We start from the raw sequence: 17,091 nt of genomic DNA on the forward strand, positions 1-17,091 counted from the left end.
ATTGTTTTGGTCTAATAATCGTCATAGTGTAAGAAGTCATCTTTCCGCCGTTTAACTATTTCATTGTCATCGTTTTGCCGGATGAACTACCTTTTCTACAAAAATAATTTAGACGTTTAGAGTCAATGCTTTGCCCGCAATAGGTTACATGTTTTAAATATTCAAAGTTAATTTTTGGGTTCAGCCTCATACCGAAATCAATGTTGGCAATGTTTAAATACAAAAAAAAGTAATTTTGAACATGAAACTTGCGGAATTCTGTATATTTTTTACGCAGACACGTGGCGTAATATACTCCTACACGAAAAAATATACATTGTATGCGATCATCTCTTCGAACATTTTGGGTTGAAATACATACGGTCGAATAATGGAAATTTTCAGATTTTATTTATTTATTTTTATTTTATTTATCAAAGTAAATTTATTATAATAATGTGCAATGTATACCATCGTATCTTTAAACGTATAATAGGACTATGTTGAATTCCGAAAACATCTATTGTAATAGATTTAATTTTAGTGTATAGTCGAAATTTACACATTATTAGATTTAAAAAGCAAAAAAACTATACTAATAAAATAACACAGAAATCATCATCTTAAGTGTAAAAAAATCGCCATTATTGTATGCTTAGCAAATTAAATATTAAATGTTACCGAGTTCGAATAACTCGAGTTAAGGTGACGATTTTCTCATTTCTCGTAGACAAAAAAATAAAAATATTATAGAACTATATATTTTACGATTATGAATTTTTATTTGGAATTTGCAGTAGAATTTTTCAGCAACACGTGAATAATTTTACATACCCACAAGTGTAGTGTTATGCTATTTGTACTTAAGAATCAAAAATACGCGGGTATCGATCGTAAGAATTATTCTTGTACGTTTTATCGCCTGTGTCAAAGAAATAAAAATAAAAATTGTATTTTGATTGATATACTGCGATCCGATGTTTGTCGAAATTTGCACACCGATTTTAGAATAATTCAATTAAAACGTTAAACGCTAAAAGTTTTCTTTCTCGTTTCTCCTTACCTATCCGTCGGAAGAAACGGGATAACCAATTCATAATTCACGACACTAGTCGACGGCGAGACGACGATAGTGCGCAATGCGCCGACTGTGAATAGGAATATGAATCATCATCATCGGGATCAACCGTAATACAATTACGTCCGCTGTTATTGTGCACGTACAAATAATTAATATATTATGTATAAAATATGATCGTAACAGTCGTTTTTGATGTCACGCACGTATCCGACGGGGCTTGGCTAATCGACGAAATTAACACCTATATCGCGCGTCCCATTCATTAGCGATTTTATTCAAATAGCCCCTCCGGCGTGCGCATCAAAACTAAAATTATAAGTGTAACTGATTACCGCGGGATAGGAATGAACGGCGATGGAAAAAAAAAAACAAGATCGGCAGAAACAATGGCAGTTAAATTTTTTTCATATACTTTTTATTCCCATGATCATGCAAATAGGACATCCCGACGAGGATATGGTCGCCCCTAAGGATCATTAATATCACGGCAGCGGCGGCCACGTGGTTCCTTTTCGTCCTCGCACGTATGCACGCATTATGTATGTATAGGTGTACATAATATGTGCGTATATATATATATATATATATTAGCATGCGATCCCTACGATGCGATTTATTATAAAGGCGACGCAGCAGTTACCAGTCGTTGAAGATTACCATTGGATCGCGTAAATTCTCCGTAATCATACCTACCCGTTCATAGTAAGAAACTGTACAATAATAATATTGTGTTCGTTTGTTACGTTTAAAGTAAGGAATTTAAATAATAATAATTGCACTTAGCTAATTCATAGCGATAACAGTAAATATATACGTAAATATAGAATATAATTTTTTTTTTTTTTGTATAAATTCTTTTAACGACGAGATGTAGTTTATTTTCAAATCAATAAATTGATGATTTTATTCAAGTTTACCTTTTGCACTAGGCATTCTTCGAACTAGCGATTATTCTCAACTAGAACACGTTCACACAAAAACTTTTGTCATTTCCCTATCGCCATCGGGTTTTTTCTTTTTGATACGTCAACTAAAATGCGCAGGTACAGCTGTCTAGTAGTTTGTCTTTTTATTTTATACCTTATGAAGTTATGAACAATAATAGAAGAAAAAGAAGCGCATGATATTAAGATATAATCGTGTTATAACACGAACCCATGTATAAAACTCACGGATGACGTGATCGTTTCAAATAACTTAGGTATACCTAACCCTTTGCATCGACGTGTGTCGTCTAAATGTACGCGTATATAAAAAAGTATAGCGGACCATGAGGAGTCACGCTGCGCTCTTGTTATAACCAAAAGAACCCTGACGAGAGATTATCGGTTTTGACGATTTCAGATAATTTTCAATAGAAAGACACAAAGATGCTGCCCCCAAGTTTCACGAGTTCTGCAACGAATCTATTCATTCCGAATGCCGACGGATGAGTCGAGCGATAAAGGGAGTGGGGGATAGCGTAAATTAATCAAGAGGAATTAATTGATATTTCCCACACGCTGCCGGTTCAGGTGTTCATCGCAGTCTTCGTAAACACACATGCATATAAAATCCACCCTCATAATGCTCGTTTTTTTTTATCCATCAAAAATGTATTTGTTCCCGGTTTAGATTTTTTTTTTTTTTTTTAATGTTAAAAAAGCCATTCAGTTTACATAATGCCATCATGTTTGTTATTCATATTTTTTCCCATTAATATAAATATTGATTTTGTTATTAATTTACTTTTTTCCTCCCGATCGTTATATTATTACCCATTTGGTTCCTCCACGTCTGACCGAAAAAAAAGTTTTTAAAATTATATATCTATATTTATTTACTCCCACGGATGAGCCAGGAAAAATCTCATACGTGTTTACAGGACACATGCACAGTTAAAGCAGTGAACGTACGCACACACGTACCATATGACCCAAATTATTCACGCACCTGGCTACCGACTGCCTCAACGGGTTTAGGTGAGTTCTATGTATATACATGTACTTGACTCCCACGTATAGCGCACACGGTGGCCGGCCCTTTGGCCTAGTTTCCACGAAGGACACGATCAATGTGGATAACGGGTTCCCATCAACAAACGTCCTGTTTACGATATCGCCGTCTCCCACCTACATGTATTGTCTGTTAAGTAAAAACCATTAAACAGTCGTCGCGGTCGCGGAGTGCAACGACCGCGATCCGAAGCGATGTGGATACCATAAGGGTAGATGGATTTCCGAAACGTATACGACATTATTCAGGCGAAGACGACCCGTGGTTTTATTTCGGGTGACAGAGGCAGAACCGTTCAAAACCATATAATTTAACTGTTAATGTTATATGTTTAAAACTTGTCTTGAATGGTATTTAATGAATTTAAGTCAAAACTATGACGACAGATATACCAAATTAAATTATTTAACCGCACACAAATGATCAAGCGGAGGCCTTCCATTTTCAATCCACATTGTCTCTGTGCAAAATTAGTCATGTAAAATTAGTTTATCAGTTTTTTAAATAAATATTTCAGTTCATTATTCATTAAAACTGATAATTTCATTATTACAGACGATAGTATAATACATTATTTTTAACTACTACACCGATTTCGTATGTTCAAAATATTTACCCCCAGAACGCATAGGAAAAGCGCACACCATCGATCAATTATAAAATGATTCGTTTTGAACACAAACTACAGCTCCATGGTACAACCAAATCAAATTTTCGATTTGTCAACAAATATAATACAATTTTCTTATTTTAGCTTGTTGTTATTATAATCGTATGTGTTTATAGGAGTATATTAAGTTCACAATATTTATTTTAGTCGTAACATATTTGAAAAAGTTTTCCGATTTCTCAATATTATGATTTATTTTTAAACACATTATGTGCGGAATTAGATTTTTATACATATATTGTATACTTAAATGTTCAAAATATTTATAGACATTTATGTACAAAATTATTAACGCAGTGCATCAATAAACCTTAGACGGGATTCAGAATATTGAGTTAATTTTTACGAATTCAAAGAAAATGAAATAAATTTTTGTTTACAATTTATGGTTACTATTTAAAAATCATATACGTTTGACTTGAATTTCTAAACACTCAAATCCGAAAAAAAATTATATATTTCTGTTTACTGTTTGATGAATAATAATATGATCGTGGTACTATGAAAATGATAACTGTATGAGAAAGTCGTGATTATTGTAATATCATCTAGCATGGTATTGTTAATAGGTTTTAAGCTAACAAATAATTTCTTAACGTTTATTTATACGAACATATGAATCATGTACAATTTTAATAGCAAATCCGAATCAGAATATTATATAAGTATAGAATTACTTGAGTAAGAAACAAAATTAAGATATTCTATGCACATATCGTGTAATCATATTACTTTTTATTTACTGTATTAAATTATATAAAAGCATTTTTTGTTAAATTAATCTTTCTCTTTGAAAATTATACTTGTTACCATATTAAAAACAGCAGAAGTATTGTATTAGGATTATTGATTTTGTCGTAAAAGCGTAAATTTTAAGTAAAAAAAAATTTTCAATCAAAAATATTTTCTTATGGATTGAATAATCTACAAAACGATAAACTTAGAATTTCATATTTTTGGAAACTCGCTGAATTGTCGCTACTGCTGCCGTCTGCGTGAATTTTCCCATACGTGTCCTTATAGGTTTTCTCAGTGTTTTCCCGCTCCAAGTGGCGGTCTATTGCGGTCCACAGACAATGCATCGAAGCTGGTCTCGGTTGACTTGTTTGTCGGCTTCTTTTATTCTTTTTGTCCATCGATATATTATTTATATTCTATTAACATGGAAATCCTTGACGTCGGAATAGCTGCCGTCTCTCGTGTGATCCGTTTGGTTCCGGTCGTGGCGGAACACAATGGGGCCCCCGAAGAGTGTGTCGTATGTGTATAAAATTTTCGGCTTACTTTGTTCGATTTTCGCCTTTTTCCTCTAGTATTTTACACGCACACGCACACTAGCCGCTCATACCCACGCGCACGCACACACACACACACACACACACACACACACACACACACAAGTGCGCACATACGTCATCTTGTTTTTTATTCCCTTCATTGCTTCTTCTTTTCGGCTTCGGTCGTCACTCAATGTACCCAGTACAAGGAGACACGTACGATTTACGTTGAAGAACGCAGCCGCGGCAGCCCAAACAAACTGTTACTTTAGCACAGAAAAATAATCATTCAAAACATATATATTTTGTTCAACCAAAAATAAACATTGTTCACCCTTTAATTATGTTTTAGTTAAAAATAGTTGTGCTCTGAATTTATATATATATATATATATATATAAAAAAACACCTTAATAACAATTAGTATTTTCAGTTACGATTAAATATATTTTTTAAATTATCACAAAATCATATTTAATGGCATAATATTAAATATTAATTCAAATTTTGAAGCTAAAACATTTATTTTTTGTTTCATAATCTTTTTATTTCATAATGAAACTGTGTATGCCATCTCGTGTTTTAAATTGTATACATCTAAGTTCACAATACATTTTTTTTATCATTCGAGCTTATTAAACATTAAAAAGGTTGAAAGGAACTATGCATATTTAAACTATAAGGATTTTTTTAAGTTAAGAAAAGTAATCAAACTTTTAATAAATTCAAAGTTAATTATTTATCTGTTTATGTTTTTCGAATTTCAAACTTAAATTAAAATATTAATGTTAAATGTAATAAATACTATTTGTATTTTAAATTATTTCTGTATTACAAAAAAATTGTATTACGTACGTTTAGCAAGACATAAAGTCTATTGATAGATATTTCAATAAAATAAGCACAAAATCATAAGACTTATGAATAATTATAAATTATATATAAATTAACTGTTTTATTCTTAATGAAATTGTCTAAATAATTAATAGTGTAATAACGCATTAATTTTAATTTCCGGCTGATATAAATCGTTTAATTTAATAATTTATATCCTATAATAAACAAAGGTTAATTACAAAAAGTAATGAACTATAATATATGAGTGACACACCATTTTATTTACGAATTTAATTTAACTTGTAGTAAATACAGGCTTGTATAAAAACAGAAATATTTAAAATTCATCTAGATGTATTTAAATGTTAACATGTACAAAATTTTAAGTTTCAATAAAAATCTCGTATAACAGGAATTGTAGAAAATATTGATAAACGATTAAGTCCCTAATATTTCTTCATACATAAAACATACACGATTAATAATTATATCGCGAATACAATTTTTGTGATTGCTGAGTATTTTGTAAGTTAAATGTTTGTATTAAATATTAAAAAAAAATCCTTTGCATTCCTGCAATCGGAATAAATTAATACCGTGGAAATTAAAAAAATAAATCATATTTTAACGTTCAACTGATTATACGAAATCAATGTCTTGCGTTTGAAGCCGAAAATATTAGAAAAAAACCTATCACCTAAACTACTGATTTCAAGTGTCAAAATCAATCGATCGCAATACGTCGCACGCTCATAATTTTCCCGAAGTAAGTATACCAAGTACATAATACGAGTGAATATATAATATAACCAACGGTTGTTTAGAAGTTTTTCGAATTCTCGTTGGGTACGCGCGACCTCACCACGACTACGGCGATGACAGTTATTACGTTGTTGGCATTTAAATTCGTGCGCGATATTCATAAAAGGGAATGGGTTGGTTTTCACACGGCCGCCACCGCCGCCGCGGCCGATCGATCATTCAGTGTTTCCAATCACGTACGTTTTTTTTTTTCTTCTATCCTTTACGCAACACGGACGCCCTGCGGCGATTCCGTCGATAAAACGGAAAACTAAAACATAATAAATACATCCGTGAGCTCCGCAATACGACGGTATAGGTGTATTATAATGTACCCTCTTCCGAACTGTCGCGTACCCGTGTGTATCGTACGACCCATTAGCCGATCAAACGAAAACACGACTAGTCTTTTTGCATACGATAAAAATGCATATACGCATAACGTACCTACGTACGCTACGCGCGCATTGTACACGTCTCGCGAATAGATGCGGTAATATTATGTCCGGGGACCCCTTCCTTTATTATTTTTATTCCTTCTTTATTATTTTTTTTTTTCGACAATGGGACTGTAAACAACGGCGGGTGCGCTCGGGCGTGCGGGATGCGTTGTCTACAGAGGAGTATTCCTCTGTACCACCACAACAACAGCACTATTACCACTAACACTGCTTATACTACTGCGTATGTTACGTGCACGGCGACATGAATCCCGCGACCGTGTGACAAAAATAAAAAAATTAATAAATTGTCGAACGTACGTGCGCGGCGAACACACTCGTAGCCGCTGTAACGGTGCAGCATCCGTCGGAAAACTTTCGATATTATTGATACATCTTGGATTCGCACAAGTACCGTCACGATTTTCAGTGATCTGTAAATGCTTTGGTGGATATTTTGCGTCGGCAATTCAAACGATAAAACACGGGTTTAGTGAAAACAGTATCGATTAGGAGAGCTGACTGTAAATAATACGGTGACCACGAAACGTTATATGATTTTCTAATATTTAAATACATTTAATCGTTTTTTTTTTTTACTCCAAAACAATTTAAAACTAACTTTCTGCATACAGATTGAATTTAAATTTTCATAGTTGTAGTAAACTTTTTATATCAAAACTTTTTACTTATGGACAATAATGAGTTGAAAGCATATTTTTGTAGAATGAAACAAACGATGATCCTAATGATAACTTTGAAAAAAATGATTGAATTGAAGACAATTTTCTTTTAAACCTAACACTAATTGAGAAATCAATGTAGTCATACATTTTTGTTCTTTAAAATTATTAATTTTGTTGTATAATTTGCTGTTTTTAATTTTTCAATTTCAATGGATAATAATTTAAAATTAAAACTTTCTTAGCTAATTCATTCAATATAACTGACCATAGTTCCATGTTTATTGGTTCAATAAAATCTATACAGTTATAATCGTTTTGTTTAAGATAAATACTATAAATATACGTACCTAACTAATAGTTCTTTTTTTTTTTTTTGTTATTGAATAGAAAAAATACCAATTTATATAAATCATTATTTTAGTTCATATCTTATTTTATTAATAGCACAAACTGTAATAATTTAACATTATTAATTGTTTACACTTTTATACTTCATTTATAAACTTCAACAGATTAATATATTTAAGAAACAATGCTAAAAAAGTTTAAATACATAATTTTAAACTAATATTTTAACTTTACAATAGTATTGTTTTTTTCGCTCTAGTAAAGTAATAAAAACGTTTGTAAGAAATTGAATCACTGTACATCAAAGTTATAATTTATGGAAACACTGTTTAAATGTAGGTAGGTAATTCTTACTTAATTTTTTGAATTGAGTATAAAATGTATACTAGTATATATTTTATATTGTATTATATATATTTTAAATAATAAAAGAAACATACTTAATATAAATTTGAATCATACATTAAGACTTCAAGTATTGTTTGTATTCTAATAAAATCAGAATTTTTATTTATCAATAAGAATTTTTTATGTATAACCAGTTTAAATTGATATGTATCCAAAATTACCAGTTATGTACTATTTAATGAAGGACAACCGATGATTGTTTTTATTAAATTAAGATCCGTATTATATGGTGTATAATCATATTAACTTATGAACGTATTGAAAGCTTATAATTGAATTATTAGGATTGATTATGTAGGTTGTATTAGATTCTAATACAATCTAGATAATTCATCAAAATTCAAATTTTTTTTCAGTTCCACATTAAATTATAAGTATGGATTATAACTTTGATCAATGTATTATAAATTATAACGATATACATTTTTATTTATTTGATTATTTCATACTCAAAGTAGATATATCCGCATTATAATAATGTGTCAGATATTCAGATATATTACGAGTATGTAATCGATAATAATTTTGGTTGATAATAATAAAATATCTATTCAATGGTAGATTAGATTATTGTCTGTATGGATATTATATAATATAAATAATTCTATAATATATATGAATTGAAAATAATTATTCTGAAATGAATTTTTAGGATGTTGTAGAATTAATGTTTATGTTTATATCGTCATTTTATATTATTAATTGTGAGATATCTAATCTTAAATTAAAATTATAAATTAAAACAATATTGCTATATTTTAAATTAAATATAATTTTTCATTATTAAAAAATGAAAACAATTATTTTTAGATTTTCTGCATTTAGTAATTTATTTTTCTATTTTTATAAATAATTAATATACCTATATTCATTAACATACATATAAATACAGATAAGAGTAAGTATCAGTATTTAAAAATAAAAAATAAATTTAATACATTAAATATAGGTACATTTAGGTAAAAATTATAATTTTTATAGTTATTTAAATTTCACTTAATTATAAATATTGCGGTAAATTATTAATCAATTCAATCTTTAAAAAACTAAAAATCATTAATATTAAAATTACAAGTTACTGTCGTTAACATATGAATTTGAATGAATTACTTTGCTACACAAATAAAGTGACAAACTTTGAAATTATATATTTTTTTTCTAAATTCAAAATATAATTTTTTTTTAACAACAATTTACGAAAAAAATATAATTCATGCATATTATTTTATTTTAATGGATTAAGCATATTAGTCTATATCGTTTTTTTTACGGAATACTTTATATAGAATCAGTAGGGTAGATGAATTTGATACACCCCGTAAATAGGTGCTCTGAAGGAGGAATTACTGTTAGGAAACTCGAGTTGTTAATTTTACATTGTTCTTAGTTGGAATAATGCATGCCCAACGGTAAGGACTTTTGGTCATAGAAGAATTCTTTCCCCCTCTTATCCCTGCCCTCCGTCATATCATCACTGACTAGAATCAAAAGAAATTAAATCATCCCACCATTGTCATAAAACCCGGAATTAATAATCCAGTCCGTTGTTTTCTTAAGCCATTTTTATGCAAAACGATCCGTGGTGCATTACACTCGTTGTCAATTCTCCTCTCCGATAGTCTAACATACACATTGTGGGAACCCGAATCTCTCTTTGACAATATTAATAGCACTCAATATTTACCATCAATATTTGCATGCCGAGTACAAGCCGCGGCTGGTACTTAAATATATGCATGGGCTTTGTATTTATACAAAATTTTCGCACCCTGCGGTTATATTTTGATATTCTAATCAATCGATTAATAGATACACCATGCCTGGAGGGTTGTTCGCCCCAGAAACCCTTCTCTCCGCATAATTTTCTGTTCCTTTTTATTTATTTTATTGTAGCCTAAACACTGCTAATGTGACGGATATCGATGACAACATTTGTCAAGACGTAACGAAAATAAACGAAGATCATAATTACTAACGAATTTATATTAAAATATAAATACATTTTAAAGAAAATATGATTCTCAGGGTCAGGAAAAACTCAAATAACAATACTTAAACAATTTAGAGCATTTCATGTGCAAGTCAACGTTGTGTAAAGAGGGAAACCTCAAAAAACGAAGCAAATATCTACTATTAATAACTATGTATAAACAAAATTACTTATTCTTTAGAAGAATAAATTCATCCAAAATATTAAAAATGTTTAAAAATTAAATTTTATTATTGGGGAATTGATGTTTTTATTTATCATTTTTTTGCTGTAGTTTAATCAAAAAATAATAAAATAATATAATAAATAAAATATATAAATGCTATTAAAATTAGTCTACACTAAAGCTATTTAATTAAAATATACAAATCTAAGAAGTTATATTGTATAAAATTTCAAGCAATACTCAAAAAAAAAAAAAAAATTAAAATAATAACTAAACTTGATATATTTTCTATACCGTTTTCAAAATGTTATTAAAACATTTCAACTAAAACAAACGTGTAATACACTATTAACTATAGTTAAAAATAATTCAGAAAAAAAATAATAAACGATATGATTCAACTACAATTTAATTTTGTAATAAAGATTCTAACCATTAGTCGAAGAAAAATCATATTTATTAGTTTCATAGTAATATAATAAGTAGTTAATTATTATGTTATCAGTATTCATATTTTATTAATATTTATTTTACTATTATTTGTTTACATTAATCTTATTAATATTTTCATTATATAAATTACATTAATTTTATTGATTGTCATCTCATTACGATACTTAGGTTAAATCGGGTTTTAAATTAATTATCGGTATAAACAGTATATTAAAAAAATAATGGCAGTAATATATGAATTAATTTTTTTTAGATAATTTATAATCAGTTATATAATTTGTTATGCAAATATTTAATAATTATATACAAAAACGTATTAGAAAATAAAACTTAATAATTTTTATGAATTCTTCAACTTTTAATAATAGTTATTAACATTCATATTAGTTATATTATATGATCGTGTTTAAATATCTATATATTTATAAACATAAAAAATTATAAATAAATTATAGTAATCTATATATATATATACATTACTATTAGTAAAATTTTACGACATGTAATTATTTTAAAGCTTAACATTTTTTTTATTTAATATGGTTAAATTAATAACAATAGTATAATTTAAGGAAAAAAAACTAAATAAATTATTTTACTTTTATTTTCGTACGGACCTAATTTTTTCAAGATCTTATTTCATGGTGAAAAAAAAGTATATATTGATTTCACATTTTTTTTCTACCTTACCCATCGAGCGAACAGCCCTATCGAAACTTTTTCACCACACACAATAATATCAACGTTTAACAATCAAAAACATATTTTTTTTTATCAAAAAAAAAAAACAAAATTGTTGCAGATGTTTTATAACATTTTTCATATTCGGATATTTTTTTCTTATTCATTTATTTGTATATACATAATATAAAAAAAAATGTACATTATATTCACAACAAACCTAAAGAGACCCTTTTTAAACCTGACTAAAATATCGCGACGACACAGTTCGTGTCTATCCGTCGACAAGTTCACAGCGGGCACGGCGATTCCGGAAATAAAGATCAAATAAAAAAATATTAGTTCCAAAAAAGGGATCGAACTCGGATCGTATCTTATTCCATTCATATTTGGTTGTGCACATTGTTTCTTTGGGTCAAAAATCGAGTATCGGAAACCATAAACCTCTCTGCAGGACGGCATTTAACAAGGTAAAACACATTACATTACAAATATTGGGGTGGTCTTTTGGGTTTTATATTGGAAGAAAAGAGAGACGAATTGAAAGCAAAAAAAGATTCGCCTATATAATCATGTCGTAAACGCCGTCGTCACGGGGTGTTCACAAGACCTACGTATAAAAATATTTACTATACGTACATCGATATTGGCCTACAAATTGATCGAGGGTCCACGAATCGCTATACAATAGGTTCATTCATGATTTCGATTAAATAATGTTCAATGGACTCGTGGTTAGTACGACTTGAATAATATAAATATATATATATATATAAAACAAATCATATAGTTTCAAAAGACGGCTACCGAAATACCAATTGACTCGTAAGTGTGAGATCTTCTTTTGTTGTTTAAAATATCCGATAATACATATACATTATATACATCATACATACATACAAATATATGATAAATAGGTATATAACATGTATTGATTGAAAATAAAAATAACTTCTCAAATGTGCGAATTACCGGATAAAATATATGATAAGTAGAAAAGTAAGAATATATGGTTAAATAAGATAGATATACACTAAAACACTATATAAATAAATTGAAAAATTAACTGTAAATATGATGTATAATTTATACGTACTATACACAAAAATTGCTGATAGAGGATAAGATCAAAATTAAAAAGAGAATCCGATTACAAAACACCCGACTTCACCGGTAAAACAATAATTTAAGGAAACTCACAATTTTGTTTAAGTAATCGAAATTAATTTTTCAAGTTGCGCTAGGTTGACTGTTTCATAAGAATGCACAATTAACCGATTTAGTATTCCAGGAATATAAATTTCGAAGAGAGTAAAAATACAAACGGAACTTATTAATTGAAAGCAAGCAAAAAAAAATTTACTTGTAGGTATAATTATTTATATACATATAGACAGTTGATAAATTAGTTTATTTAATAAAATGTCAAACCAATAACAAAAGGCACTATCTATACATATTACGCTAGAAAACATATGTTTTAGATTGTTTAAATGTATTGATTAATAAGAAAAAAAAATTAAAAAAAAACGTTATATGCTCAATTTGACATTATGAATATAAACTCAATCCAATATTAATTAAGGTATGGATATTCATTTTCAAGTTCAGCTGTTCAAAGTCGACACGTGTGTGGTAGACATTATGATGACGGGGTTGAAATAAAAATAAAAAAAAAATCAGTTACGTCTAACGGTCTCCTAATTTTTTTTTATCTAGAAAAAAAAACGAGTCGAAAAAAATTCCTTGAAATTTATGCGTTAGATTTATCCTAAGACAAAAAAAAACGTGTTGTGTAATACTCATCCCCTCGAAGGGTCTACTGTGGCAAGGTAAAAAAATTAAATAATAAAAAAGAGCCACAAGGTGTGTACAAATAATAGAAAGTAAAGACAAAAAAAAAAAACTCCCATGGTCCATGACCATTAGTAAAAAAAACATACACAGGCAAAGGCATCCTTTTGTTTAGGTACCAGAGCCGAATAATAATTTGCATAGTTAACCCTCTCGAGTCGCGGGCTCGGCGTGTTCCCATCGCTCGGCACTTGTGTACAGCGCGACATTTGCATAAGCCTCCGGGTGGCTGCGGCGCCGGGGCCAACCGGTTGCGATTGTTTTTTACATATTATTCAAATGCCCGGTGCGTTATATCATATGTATGTATATGGTTTTTTTTTTTTGCACCCGGTATACACACACGTACATAATAGCGGTGCGCGTACGTGACTATAGTTATATGGGTACGAGTGGACCGAAAAAAAATCCCATTTTTTACGACCATATATACTATCTGAAAATGTTAAAAAATCCTGCGAGGAGGGTATGTACACATTATGATTATTGTTCTATGTGTATACGTTCTATACGCGCTCAACTGCAGCGCGGGGCGAAAACACGCGCGGTCGGATAAGACGAAATAAAAAAAAAAAAGCCACCTTACCCTCGGTGTACATCTACATACCGTCACATCTCTTGCATATTAAATACACGTTTCTCTTTTATTCCGCGTCTCCACGGGGGATTGTAATTACGTGCGTATGGGGATGAGCTGGATAATTTTTTTTTTACTTCTGTTTTTTTATTCATCGCGAGTCCGTTATACTAAAATCTCACGGATTCGAATTAAGATGTGCACCAATGCCCGGGGCAAATTTTTTTCGTTTTGTCTTAACGGCTTCTACTATTAGGTACCATGTATAGACATAATACATTACATTGCTATAGTGCAGATTATACAGATATACTGTTCTTATGCGTAACGCTTTTTTTTTTCTTAACTTTTTTTTTGGTATCCGGAAGTCGGTTAAATGAAAGGGTATATCTACAGGGATGATAGTATTTTTTAGCATATGAACCGCCATAACGGTTTAAACGGAAAAAACGTAAAAAGTTGTTCGAAAACATGATTACATTATATACTCTGAAAACATTTAAGCTATTTATAATTTAAATCAATGCGAAATATAACCTAAGCTATCGAAAACTGTCATAATTGAATGTTTACTTTCTATACAAATGTAAAAGGCGACTTGAAATTTCTATACAATTTTAAGGTAAAATTTATATTGCTGTACAAACAAAAGCGTATTACTATGAAAACGAATCAATATTTTTTTATGAGCAGAAAATAAAAATTCATTGCAAAAATGAGTACGTCCTCAACCAAAAAAATAAAAAATACTAAATAAAAGAAAATATTTATTAACTTTGAAGTGAGACACCATTTTAATACTTCTCATCGAAAAAAGAAATAGACGGAATAATACATTTTACAATTCTAAGAGATTCAAATTTTATCAAAGTAAAAAAACATTTATCAAAGTTAACGAACAAAGAGGATTTCAAATGTTGAGATTATTTCTAAATTTTAAAAATCCGATAGATAAAACGAAAAACATTTATTTAATGTTCACGTCGAATAGATCCTGTTTTTAAATTGTTCTAAATAAAGTGTCGAGTAACATTCTAAAATTCGAACTGAGAACACAACAATGATGATATACCGGTTCACAATATTATTTTGGATATATAATTTTATTTCAGAATTAATCGTTGATCAAATTTCCAAAATAAATTTTGTCCAATGATATCGATAAAAAATCAATCACGTTCGATTATATATTTGTTCACGGTATAATATTGTTTTTGAATATAACGATATAAATCGTAGTGCGTATTACATAATATATAGTATATAGTTACCGACTCATCATTTTTTTTTCCAGTACAATGAGTCGTTACTTAATGCGATGTTTGTTTATTATTTTTCGAAATATGTACAAGTGTCATTCCTACATATTAATTTTTTTTTGAAATTTTTAAAAAAAAAGGATCACGGTGAAATTCTCGATTCTTTCGATTACCGCCGAGATAAAAGCAAACCGTACCGTCGCATATGTAAATTAGTGGACGTTTCTGATGATCAGAATAGTATGACGTAGTGTCGTAGTGAGGGGGTTTTCCAGGGGCCTCGGCCCCTGTTGGATATAAGGTGGGTGGCTGGGTAGACGCCTATGATTATATGCATCTAAGTAAAGTATAACAACGCTACACGAAAACTCGTATAATGTTACAAATTACTTAGTTACAACCGAGGCCGGCTTTAGACAAGATCAACGCATGCGATAGCACAGGATGCCAAAATCAGGACACGTGAAAGGCGTCAAAATTAGAATTAAATCTGATAAATCGTTGCGACGTAAATCATCTACTGTAGATAGAAAAAAAAATTAACGATGTGATTCAATATAAATTTGATTATTATTATAACTATCATTATTTATTATTTTATGGGCATGCAAGGATTGGCCACGCTTGTAGGTACAGTTTATAATTTTATAATTTATCATTATATTATTATAATATACGATACACCACTCTTAGCATTTAAATTCAAGTGTAAACATTAACTTTAGGCGGGTAGGTGGGTTGGTCAAAAAGTTGTTCGTCACGCTACTGGTAGGACGTACGTATTCGTTCAAGTGTTTTCGAGGTGCTTGGTGGTTTCGGATCTCTCGATCTTTGCTGCGCCGCGGAAAAACAATTCGGGCGCCGTTGACCGCGTGGGCCGTATACAAAACACGATTTGGATTACTCACCACGTCGACGGCCGGTGTGTTCCACATGTAATGCATCGCGTTGGCCGGGTCGGCAGGATGATGATGATGGTGCGGGTGATGGTGATGGTGATGCGTGGCCGCAGCGTTGTTCATGTGCTCGGCCATCATGGACATCCAGTGCACCAGACCGGTGCCGCCGGCTCCGGTGCCCGCGCCACCTTGCTGCTGCAAGTGCTGCGGGTGGACGGCTGACCCGGCGCCGCTACCGCTCCCGCATTTGTTGCCGTTCAGGTGGCTGTTGTTGTTGTTGTTGTTGTTGTTGTTGTTCAGGCCACCGGCGCCGGGTCCTAACGCCTGGCCACCGGCCACAGCTAGATTGTTCTGCTGCTGTTGCTGTTGCTGCTGCTGCTGCTGCTGTTGCTGTTGCTGCTGCTGCTGCTGCTGCTGCTGCTGCTGCTGCTGTTGGGCCTGTTGTTCCGGCGACGGCCACAAGAAAGCCGCCTTCTGTCAAAAACGAAAAAAATCCATCAAGGACACCGCAATAACATTGCAAGGGTAAAGCAACGCAATATCGTGAAGAATGAAACAACAATTATATACGTCCCTGATATGACCAGTTATATTATATGGATCGGAAACATGGCCACTTAAGAAATTAATAAATGAATCTTCTCAATGAAGAAAGAACATAGAGCTGGAAACATTGTATGGTAGTTCGAG

At 30.8% G+C, this 17,091-nt stretch overlaps 1 protein-coding gene across 6 annotated transcripts in view; it reads right to left on the reverse strand.

The window, feature by feature from the left end:
* The window catches only part of LOC112686464 (zinc finger protein rotund-like), a 138,630-nt gene that overhangs the window by 75,406 nt on the left and 46,133 nt on the right, over window positions 1-17,091 (reverse strand). For 3 of the 6 annotated variants that reach the window (XM_025558741.1, XM_025558744.1, XM_025558739.1), the window contains exon 2: window positions 16,411-16,872. In XM_025558741.1, coding sequence (XP_025414526.1) covers window positions 16,411-16,872 — 462 coding nt within the window. Of the gene's footprint in view, window positions 1-16,410; window positions 16,876-17,091 lie in introns of all 6 variants that reach the window. The other 3 variants (XM_025558740.1, XM_025558742.1, XM_025558738.1) reach the window with 1 other exon arrangement.

This window comes from Sipha flava, unplaced genomic scaffold (assembly GCF_003268045.1).
Source record: "Sipha flava isolate LNK unplaced genomic scaffold, YSA_version1 309_pilon_pilon, whole genome shotgun sequence".
NCBI classification, from domain to species: domain Eukaryota; kingdom Metazoa; phylum Arthropoda; class Insecta; order Hemiptera; family Aphididae; genus Sipha; species Sipha flava.